Consider the following 11,122-nt stretch of genomic DNA (forward strand, 5'->3'; position numbering starts at 1 on the left):
GTCATCTCGATATTGTGTTTAATTGACATTTTTAAAATATTGTCTAAGTTTTGTGCAAATCTGTAATGGAAACCCAACAACTGTGTCTCGTTTTTGTTAAAGGTGGTGGAAGAAGAACTTCGGACAATATTTTTCTTTACATCACGCTCAACTTAAAGGTTCAGTCTGTAGGATTTCGGAGAAATCTATCGGCAGAAATGGAATATAATACAATAAATCTGTTTTCTTTAGTGTATAATCACCTGAAAATAATGTTTTTTTGTTACCTTAGAATGAGCCGTTTTTATCTACATCGGGGGCAGGTCCTTGTCCACGTAGTCTGCCATGTTTCTACAGTAGCCCAGAACGGACAAACCAAACACTGGTTCTAGACAGGACCTTTTGCACCTTTCTGTCCTGACTCTGGTTCTGACTCTGGTTCTGACTCTGGTTCTGACTCTGGTTCTGACTCTGGTTCTGAGGGTTGACAGTCTGGTCTCGGCCTCCGGCAGGTTTACTGCTCTGTGGTGTGAAGGCTTCGTGGATCCTTCGGCCTTCCAAGAAACTCTCCGTGGGCACCGAGTGGCAAAAAGCCTCAAGCCACATAATCCACAGGGCATAAAGGCTCTTAGTGTCGGGACTTCAGGAAGCAGCTGGCAGGTAGAGACGAGGACAGGCCGGGTTCAGCGTGCTGATGGAGGTGGAGAGGATAACTGTCCTGAACAAGGGAAAAGTTATTATAAAAACTGCTCTGAAGACACTGCGGTACTGGAAACTGACTTCTGAAACCGCTGATGAGAGACAGAATATCTGTGGCTGCTTATGAACCCTGAAAGAGACGGTTCATTTAAATGTAATGAAACGGAGTCCTAATCTCTATAAACAGATATCAGCGTATGTGTACAGAATCTGCAGGCAACAAGATTTTGGTATTGGGCGTTTTCTGGTATTTCATTTGTAGTCCAATAAATATTCACCAGTCACGTTTGAGCGTAAACTGTGAAGAGCAAAAGAACTGGCCAAAAATTAGCTATTATCTGATGACAGTTTAAGTTTTTAAAAGTTTTCTTTTTTTCCCTCTGCATTAGCCGGACATTAGCAAAAATAAAACAAAAATTAAAAAAAACAAAAACAGCAAAGTAAAAATAATGAGAAAAAAATTAAAAATGATCTGAAAAAATATGCTTAAAATGTTAATAATTATGTAAAATATTTTAAAATACTTAATCATAATAATTTGACTCATAGCTCTCTGGACACTTATTGACTGAATGTATATTTTTTTTAATTGAAAAGTTTGTAATTTAGAATATTATACAGAGCCGCTATTATGTTTTAAAACTCTCGCTCCTAAAATGACATGATATCCTGTTAAGTGCTGAAATACCTCGTGAACATGCGTTAGCGGAGGTCGCTTTGTGCGTGCACATGAAAAATACAGATTTTCAACATTATTTAACAAACGGATAAGGATTCAAATTGTGTTTTTCTGTCTGCTCTGATGATATAAACAGATTTATCGGATGACGTGATAAAGTTTTGTTTGATTTCACCCAGCCTCCGTCAGAAACTGATTAAATCTGCTCTCTCACAGCAGGAGGCGGTTATTCAACCTTCAACTCAAACATCCTCAAACACTTTAACACATGAGAGGGTTCGTTTCTGTGTGGCTTTGTGTACTTCATGAGACACATATTTCACTCACAGAGGGACGTCTACAGTATTTCAAACATTTAATGCCGGGCGTCCAGTTATATTTAACGGCCTCTGACTTGTTGGCGATACGGCGCCCACAATGAGCTCCACTGGGAAGCACTAACTTTAACTTTCTGTGGAGTCAGAAAACCCTGAGAACCTTTAAACGTATTTCTTTTAATTCCCACAATAAAACGGCTGCAGTGTATACTGAGCTTCTTTGTGTGGAATTGATTTCTGAAGCTGTAACCTGTTTCCTGTCAGAAGTGCTCTTTAAAGAGCTGCTCGCAAATAATGGAAAAAGTTGCAGCTAAGCGAGCGCTAATAGTTGGATCCGGCTCATAAACATGCGGCTGTATATTAGAATTTAATTAACCATCAGAATCACCAGTTTGAGTCCCATTTTTCTGCTGTTTGCTTTGGAGTGAGTCGCACATACCGCGCAGTGAAGTCAGCTCAGACTTCATGTATTTGTAATGATTTTACATGTTTATGACTGTGACTCATTGAAAAGAATGTTTTCCATCACCGAGTGAGGTCTTTTTCTGCAGCCACCCACTGCTCCGTCTCGTCCAGTCCACACACACCCAGTTAGCTCCCAGTACCTCCATCTCCTCTACTGTAACACCAGGCTGCTTCCCAGCATGCTGCCTGACAGCATTATTATAACGAGTTTCCACTTTTAACTGAAAAACTGCAGGTAAAAAACATGCTGGCCCACTTGGTCAGAGTCCAGCTCATAACTTTAGCTTTAACACGTGTTGGTGCAGTTCAATACTAAAATCTGCTTTTAAAACAGACGTGCCAGCAGCTCTGTGTGGTCTGCAACTAACCGTTAGTTTAAAAATCAATTCATAATTTGTTCTGAAAACCATTACAAAATAGTGACCAAGAATTAAAGCGCGATTGTATTCCTCCACGCTTCACATACAGAAGATCTCTACAATCAGCAAGATTAGTGTCACCAGTCAGTTTAGTCTTAATTCAAGTGGATGTTTGTGCCAAATTTGAAAAAAATTCCCTAAAGGCATTCTTGAGATATCACGCTTACAAGAATAAGACAAAGTCACAGTGACCTGGACCGTTTACCACCAAATATTAATCAGTTAATTCTCTCATCCACGTGGACGTTTGTGCCAAATTTTTAAAAATTCCATCATGGTGTTCTTGAGATATTGGGTTCAAGAAAAAAAGGTAGTCGCAAAGTCAAGGTGACCTTAGTTTTGACCTATGACCACTGAAATCTAACCAGTTCATCATTAGGCCCAAGTGAACATTTGTGCCAAATTTGAAAAAAATACTTCAAGTCGTTCTTGAGATATCACGTTTACAAAAGTGAGACAGACAAAGTCACAGTACCTTTGAACACCAAAATGTAATCAGCTCATCGTTAAGTCCATGTGGATGTTTGTGCCAAATTTTAAGAATTCCCCTCAAGGTGTTCTTGAGCTATTGTGTTCACAAGAATAGGATAGACAAGGTCACAGTGACTTTGACCTTTGGCCTATGACAACCAAATTATAATCAGTTGATTGTTGAGTCCACGTGGACATTTGTGCCTAATTTGAGTAAATTCCTATTATTATTCATTATAATAAATACCATTATTTGCAGTGGAGGGAGGGTTGTGCATTTTCCTCCAAAAGTTGGCTTATGTATAAATATTTGTAGCTTCAGGAAGGGTCAAGATAAAAATAAATAAATAAAGTCACACCAGATCCACTGCTTTCCTCCAAAAAATAAAGAACAGTCCCTAATATTTGCTTTTTTTGCTTGAAAAAAGACTTTAAAACAGGTAACTGAACACTAAATTAGCTGCTGTTAATTGTTAATCCACTGATCGATTATTTGACCTTCACAACATAATTTTACAATTTTAAACGCTGTATTTTTTTTAACTATTGGACAAATAAAGTGGCCAACTCCTTGTTTTACCTTCAAATGTTTCCAAGTAAATAAGGATACATTTAACTTTATTTTATGCAATTACGGATTTATAGTAACATTAAAACTTGCAGGAAGTTTAACACACATGCCTTTCTTTCAGGTATAAAGGTCACCAGGTTCACCTCCTCCCCCGCGTGCTAATCAGCAGTAAACAGCGTGCAGCTGAGGCTGATGGGAAGGCAGCTGGACCTCTGATGGACTAACTGGTGTCACCTGTGTGAACTCTGCTTTCTCCTTCAGCTGCGTCACTTTCATCTGCTGGTCAATGTCTCCATCATGAGGACACACGGTGCAACAGCTGCAGCGTCACCGCTTCACGTGAACAATCACATTTCCTCACCAGGGCAGTAAATTTATCAGATTTTAGTACTCCACATCCTACGGAGGCTTTTACAAGTAGTTACTAAATATATAACTAATTATATAACTACAGTTTCAAATAAATGAACAAAAACATACACAATTAAATGCTCAAATAAATATGAATTATACAATAAAATACAATAAAGTCAATGAATAAATAATCATCCAAGTAAATGCTTAATAAAATAAATATTAAAATTCATGATTTAAAGAGTAAGTAAATAATTATGTAAGTTAATGCTTCATGAATGTATAATTGAATGGAGAAATGCTTAGATAAATTAGTAAATAAAAATCACATACATTGGCGGTTAATAAGTAGTTATAAAATAAAAATGCCCAAATAAATGAAGAAAAATAAATATTTGTGATTTAATGCTTGTCACCATAAATAACTTATTTTAAAAAAGGAGACTAATATGTTATATGTGTGTATTCATTTACACATTTGTTTTTAACATTTGTTGTTTTTATTTATTTATCAGGATATGAGTTAAATTACTCATTCCCACATTTACTTATTTCTGTTTTTCTGTAATTTATCCACAAGTTAACTTGCTGCAATGAAGCCTCTTTTTTTTGTCTTTCCTAGATTTAAAAAAACCTTTTTTTTCCTCAGGAGACACATCGACTCGTCTCAGGTGTAAATGATAAAATTAACGACGGCTGACATCCAGCAGCTCCCGCTGGTGCTGATCGTGCTCATGTAGCCATCGTTAACGTTATTAGATTCACCTGATTTTTCTTCTGTCACGAGTCTGCGTGTCTACTATAACAAAACCAAAAGAATTTAATTCTCACATGAAACACAGGCTTTATTATTGTTAATCTCCTTTAGGGCAAAAGCTCAAACTGTTTTACTCCTTTATGTTCAGACAGTTAATGTTCAAATACTTTGATGCTTGTTTTTATTTTAAAGTCATGATGGTTAAAATTATCACCAAGTTCAGCATTTCTTTAATTCTGGTTTCTTTAAACTTGGTGAGAAACAAAACACTCAGTTAATAAAAAATCTATTTTTTAAATTGACACACATACCGTATTTCGTTTTACTGTCAGTTTTTGGTTAATAATGTTCTTCCTGTTATTTGTGTTTTTATATTCAAAGGGATTTGCTGTATTTGCCATTATTACTGTGAAATCTACTGTAATATATATATATATATATATATATATATATATAGTTGATTTTGTATTGCACTTTTAAAAAGGGGGTGAAATTATGACAAAACGAGACAGCTTTTTCCATTCGATTATTTTTATTTTTTCCCGCACAAAATGAAAAACTGCTTTTAGTAGAAGGTGTTTGGTCTCTTGGGTGGTGAAGCGGGGTTTGTGCTGGCGACGCAGGACCCTGTGAGGCAGGGGGAACTTGATCTTGGAGTCCTGCAGGAGGAAGCAGACAAAGAAACGTTTCAGAAACTTTATTTTAAATCTGTAAAAAAAAAAAAACAAAAAAAAAACATTTTCTCAAATCTGTCGCCAGTTTCTGAACCGCCAGGTTTGAAGATGGAAGCTGGAAATCTGGAAGAGGAATCTGGCTTTTTTGTCTGGCGGGTTTTTTAAACTGGAGCTGACAAACGTGGAGGCAGTCCAGAGAGAGACCCGCTGACTGCACCGAGGGGTGAAAACACGAAGAGAGACTCACGTGGAACTGCTTGATGGCAGGTCTGCGACACTTGTTGGCAGCGATGACCTGGACCTTCATGATCTGGATGGAGTGGGCGCGAGCACGATGGCGAGCTCCCATATCACGATCTGATGGAGAGAAAGACACGAGGCGTTTTAACAACCGAGCTTTAAACCAACATAAATAAACCATAACGACGTACCGTTTCCACGACAACTGAGCAAACTGCAAATAAGACGGAAGGATGTGGTCAAAAACTAAAGAAACACCAAATACGACCAAGAATTTTACCTGTTTATTTATTGTTTGTACATTTCAGTCTTTTACTAGTCACTATACTATTATTATTATTATTATTAACATTTTAATCTTTTATTTGTAATGCTGTCCTTTTATTTTCATTTATTTATTCAAATATTAAATGTATTTGATTTTTTTATTTTATTCATGTTTAATATGATATTTATTTATTTTCATCTTTTATTTTTTGGTTTTATCCGGCCTCTGGTGTTTCCTCAGTTCCAGGTTTTAATGAGTACGATTATTTTAGCTCTTTAATTAATTTTGAAGACTCGCTGAAGACTCTGAGGTAAATGAGCTCAGGCTGCAAACTAATGATTTTCACTATCAATTCATCTCTTTTGTTTTTTTTTCATTAAACTTCCCACAGAGTTGCAATAAAGGGATATAAACAGCTCGACTTTTATCACAGATTTCAATATCAGTTCGTCTGTTTTGTTTTTTTTAATTAAACAGTTATTTAGTGAGTTGAGTGCCAATAAAAAAATAAGAGACAAATTGACGACACGGCTTCTCGTGTTCCTGCTGATTATTTTGTCAGAAAAACCCTAAAAGCATTTCAGCTGGAGCAAAAGTTCATTGATGGAAAAGGTTGATGTTAGTTTAATCGACTAAGTCAAACTAAGTAAAGGCCGTGTTTCACATCCTTTTTGTCTGTTAAAATAACTGGTTTGGATTAACACTTGCAGACTCTGTTATTCGGATCATTTTGCAGGATTTCATCTTCCAGACTCGTCAGGACTTTCAGTCTTTCTTGTGTGTTTTATTTAGTCCTTGTGAAGCACTTTGTGATCTGTGACTCATCTTGTGTTTCAACTCGTTCTGATGCTGTATTTATTTATCGTTTTCTTATCATGTCTATTGATTTGTACCAAAAAACCCCCAAAAAGTCACATTCCTTGTGTGTGAAAACCTACTCGGCAGAAAACAGGATTCTGATTTCATTTTGTTGTCTCTGCCTGGTGTGCCGACCTGTTCCTCTCTCAGGACCTGCAGTAACCTCACGTTTGACGAGCTGTGTGTGTGTGTGTGTGTGTGCGTGTTGTGTCTGAACACTCACAGCACTGAGTGACGGCTCCAGAGGTGGTCAGGTCTCTGTACTCTCTGTACATGTTGTGGGTGCCGCTACGGGAGTCGTAACGCAGCCAGATACCAAAGTTCTTCACCTTCAGAGGGGTTTTCTCGTGGACCTGAAGGGGTTAAACAACAACAAAACCTCAGTCGTTTCACACTAAAAAAAACAGTGTTCAAAGTAAACAGATAAACTGGAAACTGCAGGTGGAGAAACAGGGTACCAATGTCCAATTGTGATGCAACTATTCAATACTTTTACAAATATTTAAGATATTTCGTCTTTTTAAGACTCATTTTCTGCCGCTGTGAAAGTGTGGGATCCTAAAAAAAAGTCACAAAAATCACTTCACTACCACAACTAAAATATGTTCTAAGTTTTGGCATCAAATGCAGCCGATCACCACTTTCAACATGTCGTCACTTCACCTACTTTTCTGCACATTTTCTATGTAGCGCCTCAAAACTAAAAAGCACAAGAATAAAACGTCACTCAGTGGCAGCAGAGTTTTTGCAGCTGAAGGCTCGATGGATCGAAGACTTTTTTAAATGTCACTCAAATTTAAGTGAAAGACCAATTTACTAAGACCCAAAACTGACCATTTTATTTTGCCCAAGTGTATACTGTAACATAAAAAATGACTTCTTTGTCCAGTGAAAAAGTTATTTATGTCAAATGTTGTCAAACGTTGACATCGTGTCTTCAGAGTGGAAGACAGCGATCACATTATTTCAGCCTCGTGTTTCTCAATCAATTATTTAACAAATTATAAATAAATAAATAAAAAATAGATGTTACCACAGTTTAAGATTTCCAGATGCAATGTCAGAAAGAAACGGTGCCTAAAATCATTCTTCCAAAGTCTCAGGATTTTAAAGACTTTTTAAAGCCTTATTTTTAGATGAATGAATTCAATGCCTTTGTAGACTTTTTCAGGGTCCACAGGAACTCTGATTGGCGTTCACGTCCCTAAAAAAAATAACTGAATCTTTTAAGAACCCCGAGCCTCCAGAGAAAGTTCAGTCTGATGATTATTTCTCAACGAGTGATGAGATCGTTTTTGAGAAATCAAGTCAGAAAAATAAGAGCACAACTGTGTCCTGAAAGTTGGAAATTTGTCAGAGTTCTGTATAAAATGACGTATTTTGAGATTTGATTTGTTGACCCTTGAATTCACTTTCAAAGGCACGGCAGCGTCAGAGAAAGGCGACAAGGATCAGTTTTCTGTTTGCACACCAGACAAAATCATACCACTGACATGATATGGCCTTTGGGTTTGGGTGCATGTTCGCGATGTTTTTATTATTGTGCTACAATATGAACAGGAGGGAGGGGACATTAAACTCATGTGTCCTCTGTCCCCTCGTTGTTCAGAGACTTGCCAAATAAAAAAAAATAAAAACAATAGGGATAATAGGGATTTACAGTGTGATTAATGCACCTAAAATATAGTTTTTTCTGTTTCTATCATTTTAAAAGTCTGTTTTAAGTGCCATCACTTACATCATGTTATCTTTTATGAAAATTATGTTTTCAGATTTCAAATTGTTGATGCTTCCTGTTCTGTCTCTTGCTGTCCTGTGGGACAGTAAGGGTGCTAGACTTATTCGAGTGGCTGATTTGGGGAACTTTGGGAATTATTGGGCTGAAAAATTGTGTATTTGTTCGAAGTGTTCGCTCTTGTTGCCTGTTGTCACCGCCTGTCAGCAGGCGCAATTTCATTTGATTCATTCAGTATAAAACCATTTAAGCAACAAAGTTACACTATTTCATTGATCTAAAATCATGACGTATATTTTAAAGTTGAAAACAGTGAGATTTTCTATTTAGATTTGAAGATACCGCTGATTTGAGGCAACTGATTACTGCCGGACTAATCCAGCCGTGGCCTGTTTCGTAGATTATGTACCTATTTGCCTTTTATGTTTTGTTGTTTTCAAGGTGAATTTTTACAAAGAGCACCGATATCTGATCATAAGACCGACTGCAGACTCAAAAACTGAAGACCGAAATTTGTTTTCAAATACTCTAAGTAGCATGTGATGGCTCAAAAAGCAGATAAACTCAACACCTTTGTCATGACAGACTTGCAAAACAATAATGGAGTCAAATCTCAGCACTTCAGACTCTGACAGATAATCCTGACTGGAAACTAAACAAGTGATCTTTGTCTGCAGAGGCTTACCAGTCCACAGTAGACGGTCTCTCCAGAGGCCTTCTTCATCTTCCTCAGCTGGGAGACGAAGTACCAGAAGCGGGACTTGGCCACGACATGGTTGGGAGCGAAGATCCTCATCCGGTACAGAGGGGGGGCAGGGTTCTTGGCAGAGGGCAGCAAACGCCCAATGACTTTGTACTCCCTAAGCTGTAAGCAGAAATGAAGCGTGTTAGGATACAGGTGCATCTGTAGAGTGCAGTCGAGCGTATGTAATGGAAACGTTGGTGTTTTAAGGCAATTTGTTGACCCTTGAATTCACTTTCAAAGGCACGGCAGCATCAGAGAAAGGCGACAAGGATCAGTTTTCTGTTTGCACACCAGACAAAATCATACCACTGACATGATATGGCCTTTGGGTTTGGGTGCATGTTAGTGACGTGGATGTTCCTCAGCTTAAATATGAACAGAAAGAGTATTAAAATCCTACGTGGATTTAGTGAAAAATGATTTTAAAAAGGTAAATGTTACCATTTGTGTTGTTACATTTCCTTATTTTCTTACATTTCCTAAAGTGATGCAAAACATATAAAATATGTTCCTATATTGGATATTGTACACACTCCTTTAGAAAGAGAACATACTTTTGTTTTACCCAGAAGATTAGCGACTGTTATTAACTATTCCCTCTGAGGGTGAGCACATTTTCAATAACGTACTTTGTTTTCAAGCTGTAACATTCGGTTACTTTAGATGTTTGTATTTCACACTTCAACCTTTTATTTGAATGCATTAATTACACATGGCCACTACTTCCATGCATCCCTTCATTTGCACTATATTAAAAATACTTTTCAATACTTCATTTAATACTTCATGTTGTACATTGTTGTTAAAAGTATATTTTTTGTTGAACGTATGTTTTTCAATTACATTTTAAAGTACAGCATTGGAGAGGAATAGTAAATAAAATTCTGCACCATGTACTCATATTTCAGTGTGTGATGAATAAAAATAATATTTTTTAAAGTAATTATAATAAGACTGAATGTATTTTTGACAGTTTCTTGAACGAATTTATTATTTTAGTATTATTAGTGATTTGCCGTTTCTTTCTGCATTTATATTATGACAATCGTTTACACTATAATGCAGTGTGGTCTCACAAAACTACACACAGAACTGAAGCTACAATAAATATTTCCTGTTTTTTAACCAATAAACATTAGTGATGACATGTTAAGTCTTCTGCATAAACTAGCATCTCTGACAAACTAACCTGACACTGACCCTTAATATGTTTCTAAAAACTAAATTTTAGAGACACTATAATAATGCAAGCACCTCAAAATAAACAAACTGTTGTACTGCGTTGAAAAAAATAACATTTTTAGGGAACACGGCTCCGGGAAACGCACTTTAGCACCGCGCTAGCTGCTAACGTTAGCTTTGATTGGAGCAAACCTAGCTAAACACTAATCATGCGGTTAAGTAACTAAACAATTTGGAGTACATGCGACTAAAATAATATCTTCAGGGACTTTTAATCTGTCAAGTAAATATCTATTATTTCGTACGGGGCTCTAACGCCGTCACATTTCAGCCTAACCGCCGTCCACATGGTGAAGCGGACGCCATGTTGTAACCAATGTTCCGGGACAAAATCACTCAAAATAACAGTAAAATGTTGACTTTTTGTGGACCTTTAGACATAAATGAGACAAACATAATCTTATGAAGCGACATCGGGTGATGCAGTTCGTGTTTTGTGGGCAGAAATTGGTAAATAAAGAGTTTTACGTACGGTGCCGGACGCCTTCATGGTGTCTCTCGCTCACTGCCACAGTAAAAGAGGAAGCACGAGGGCGGAGAGTGCTGACGTCAAAAGGACAGAGGAGCGCGAGGAGGAGGGACTTCCGGCGGCTGCTGCCTGAAGATGGTTTAAGATTCCCATAATACATCCATGCCTATAATACATCCA

The 11,122-nt window shown here is 37.2% G+C and overlaps 1 protein-coding gene and 2 non-coding genes across 3 annotated transcripts; all 3 read right to left on the reverse strand.

Moving 5' to 3' along the window:
- Window positions 1–5,224: 5,224 nt before the first annotated feature.
- rpl18a (ribosomal protein L18a) lies at window positions 5,225–11,039 on the reverse strand. Its single transcript, XM_042511278.1, is given in 6 exon segments — window positions 5,225–5,300; window positions 5,302–5,370; window positions 5,633–5,742; window positions 6,975–7,104; window positions 9,172–9,351; window positions 10,946–11,039. Coding segments are annotated over 6 exon segments (531 nt in total). The 5' UTR covers window positions 10,964–11,039; the 3' UTR covers window positions 5,225–5,276.
- LOC121961740 lies at window positions 8,142–8,273 on the reverse strand. Its single transcript, XR_006107077.1, has one exon. It is a non-coding gene; the product is annotated as a small nucleolar RNA SNORA68 (small nucleolar RNA).
- Window positions 9,442–9,573, reverse strand: LOC121961741. Its single transcript, XR_006107078.1, has one exon. It is a non-coding gene; the product is annotated as a small nucleolar RNA SNORA68 (small nucleolar RNA).
- Window positions 11,040–11,122: the final 83 nt, after the last annotated feature.

This window comes from Plectropomus leopardus, chromosome 22 (assembly GCF_008729295.1).
Source record: "Plectropomus leopardus isolate mb chromosome 22, YSFRI_Pleo_2.0, whole genome shotgun sequence".
Classification (NCBI taxonomy): Eukaryota; Metazoa; Chordata; class Actinopteri; order Perciformes; family Serranidae; genus Plectropomus; species Plectropomus leopardus.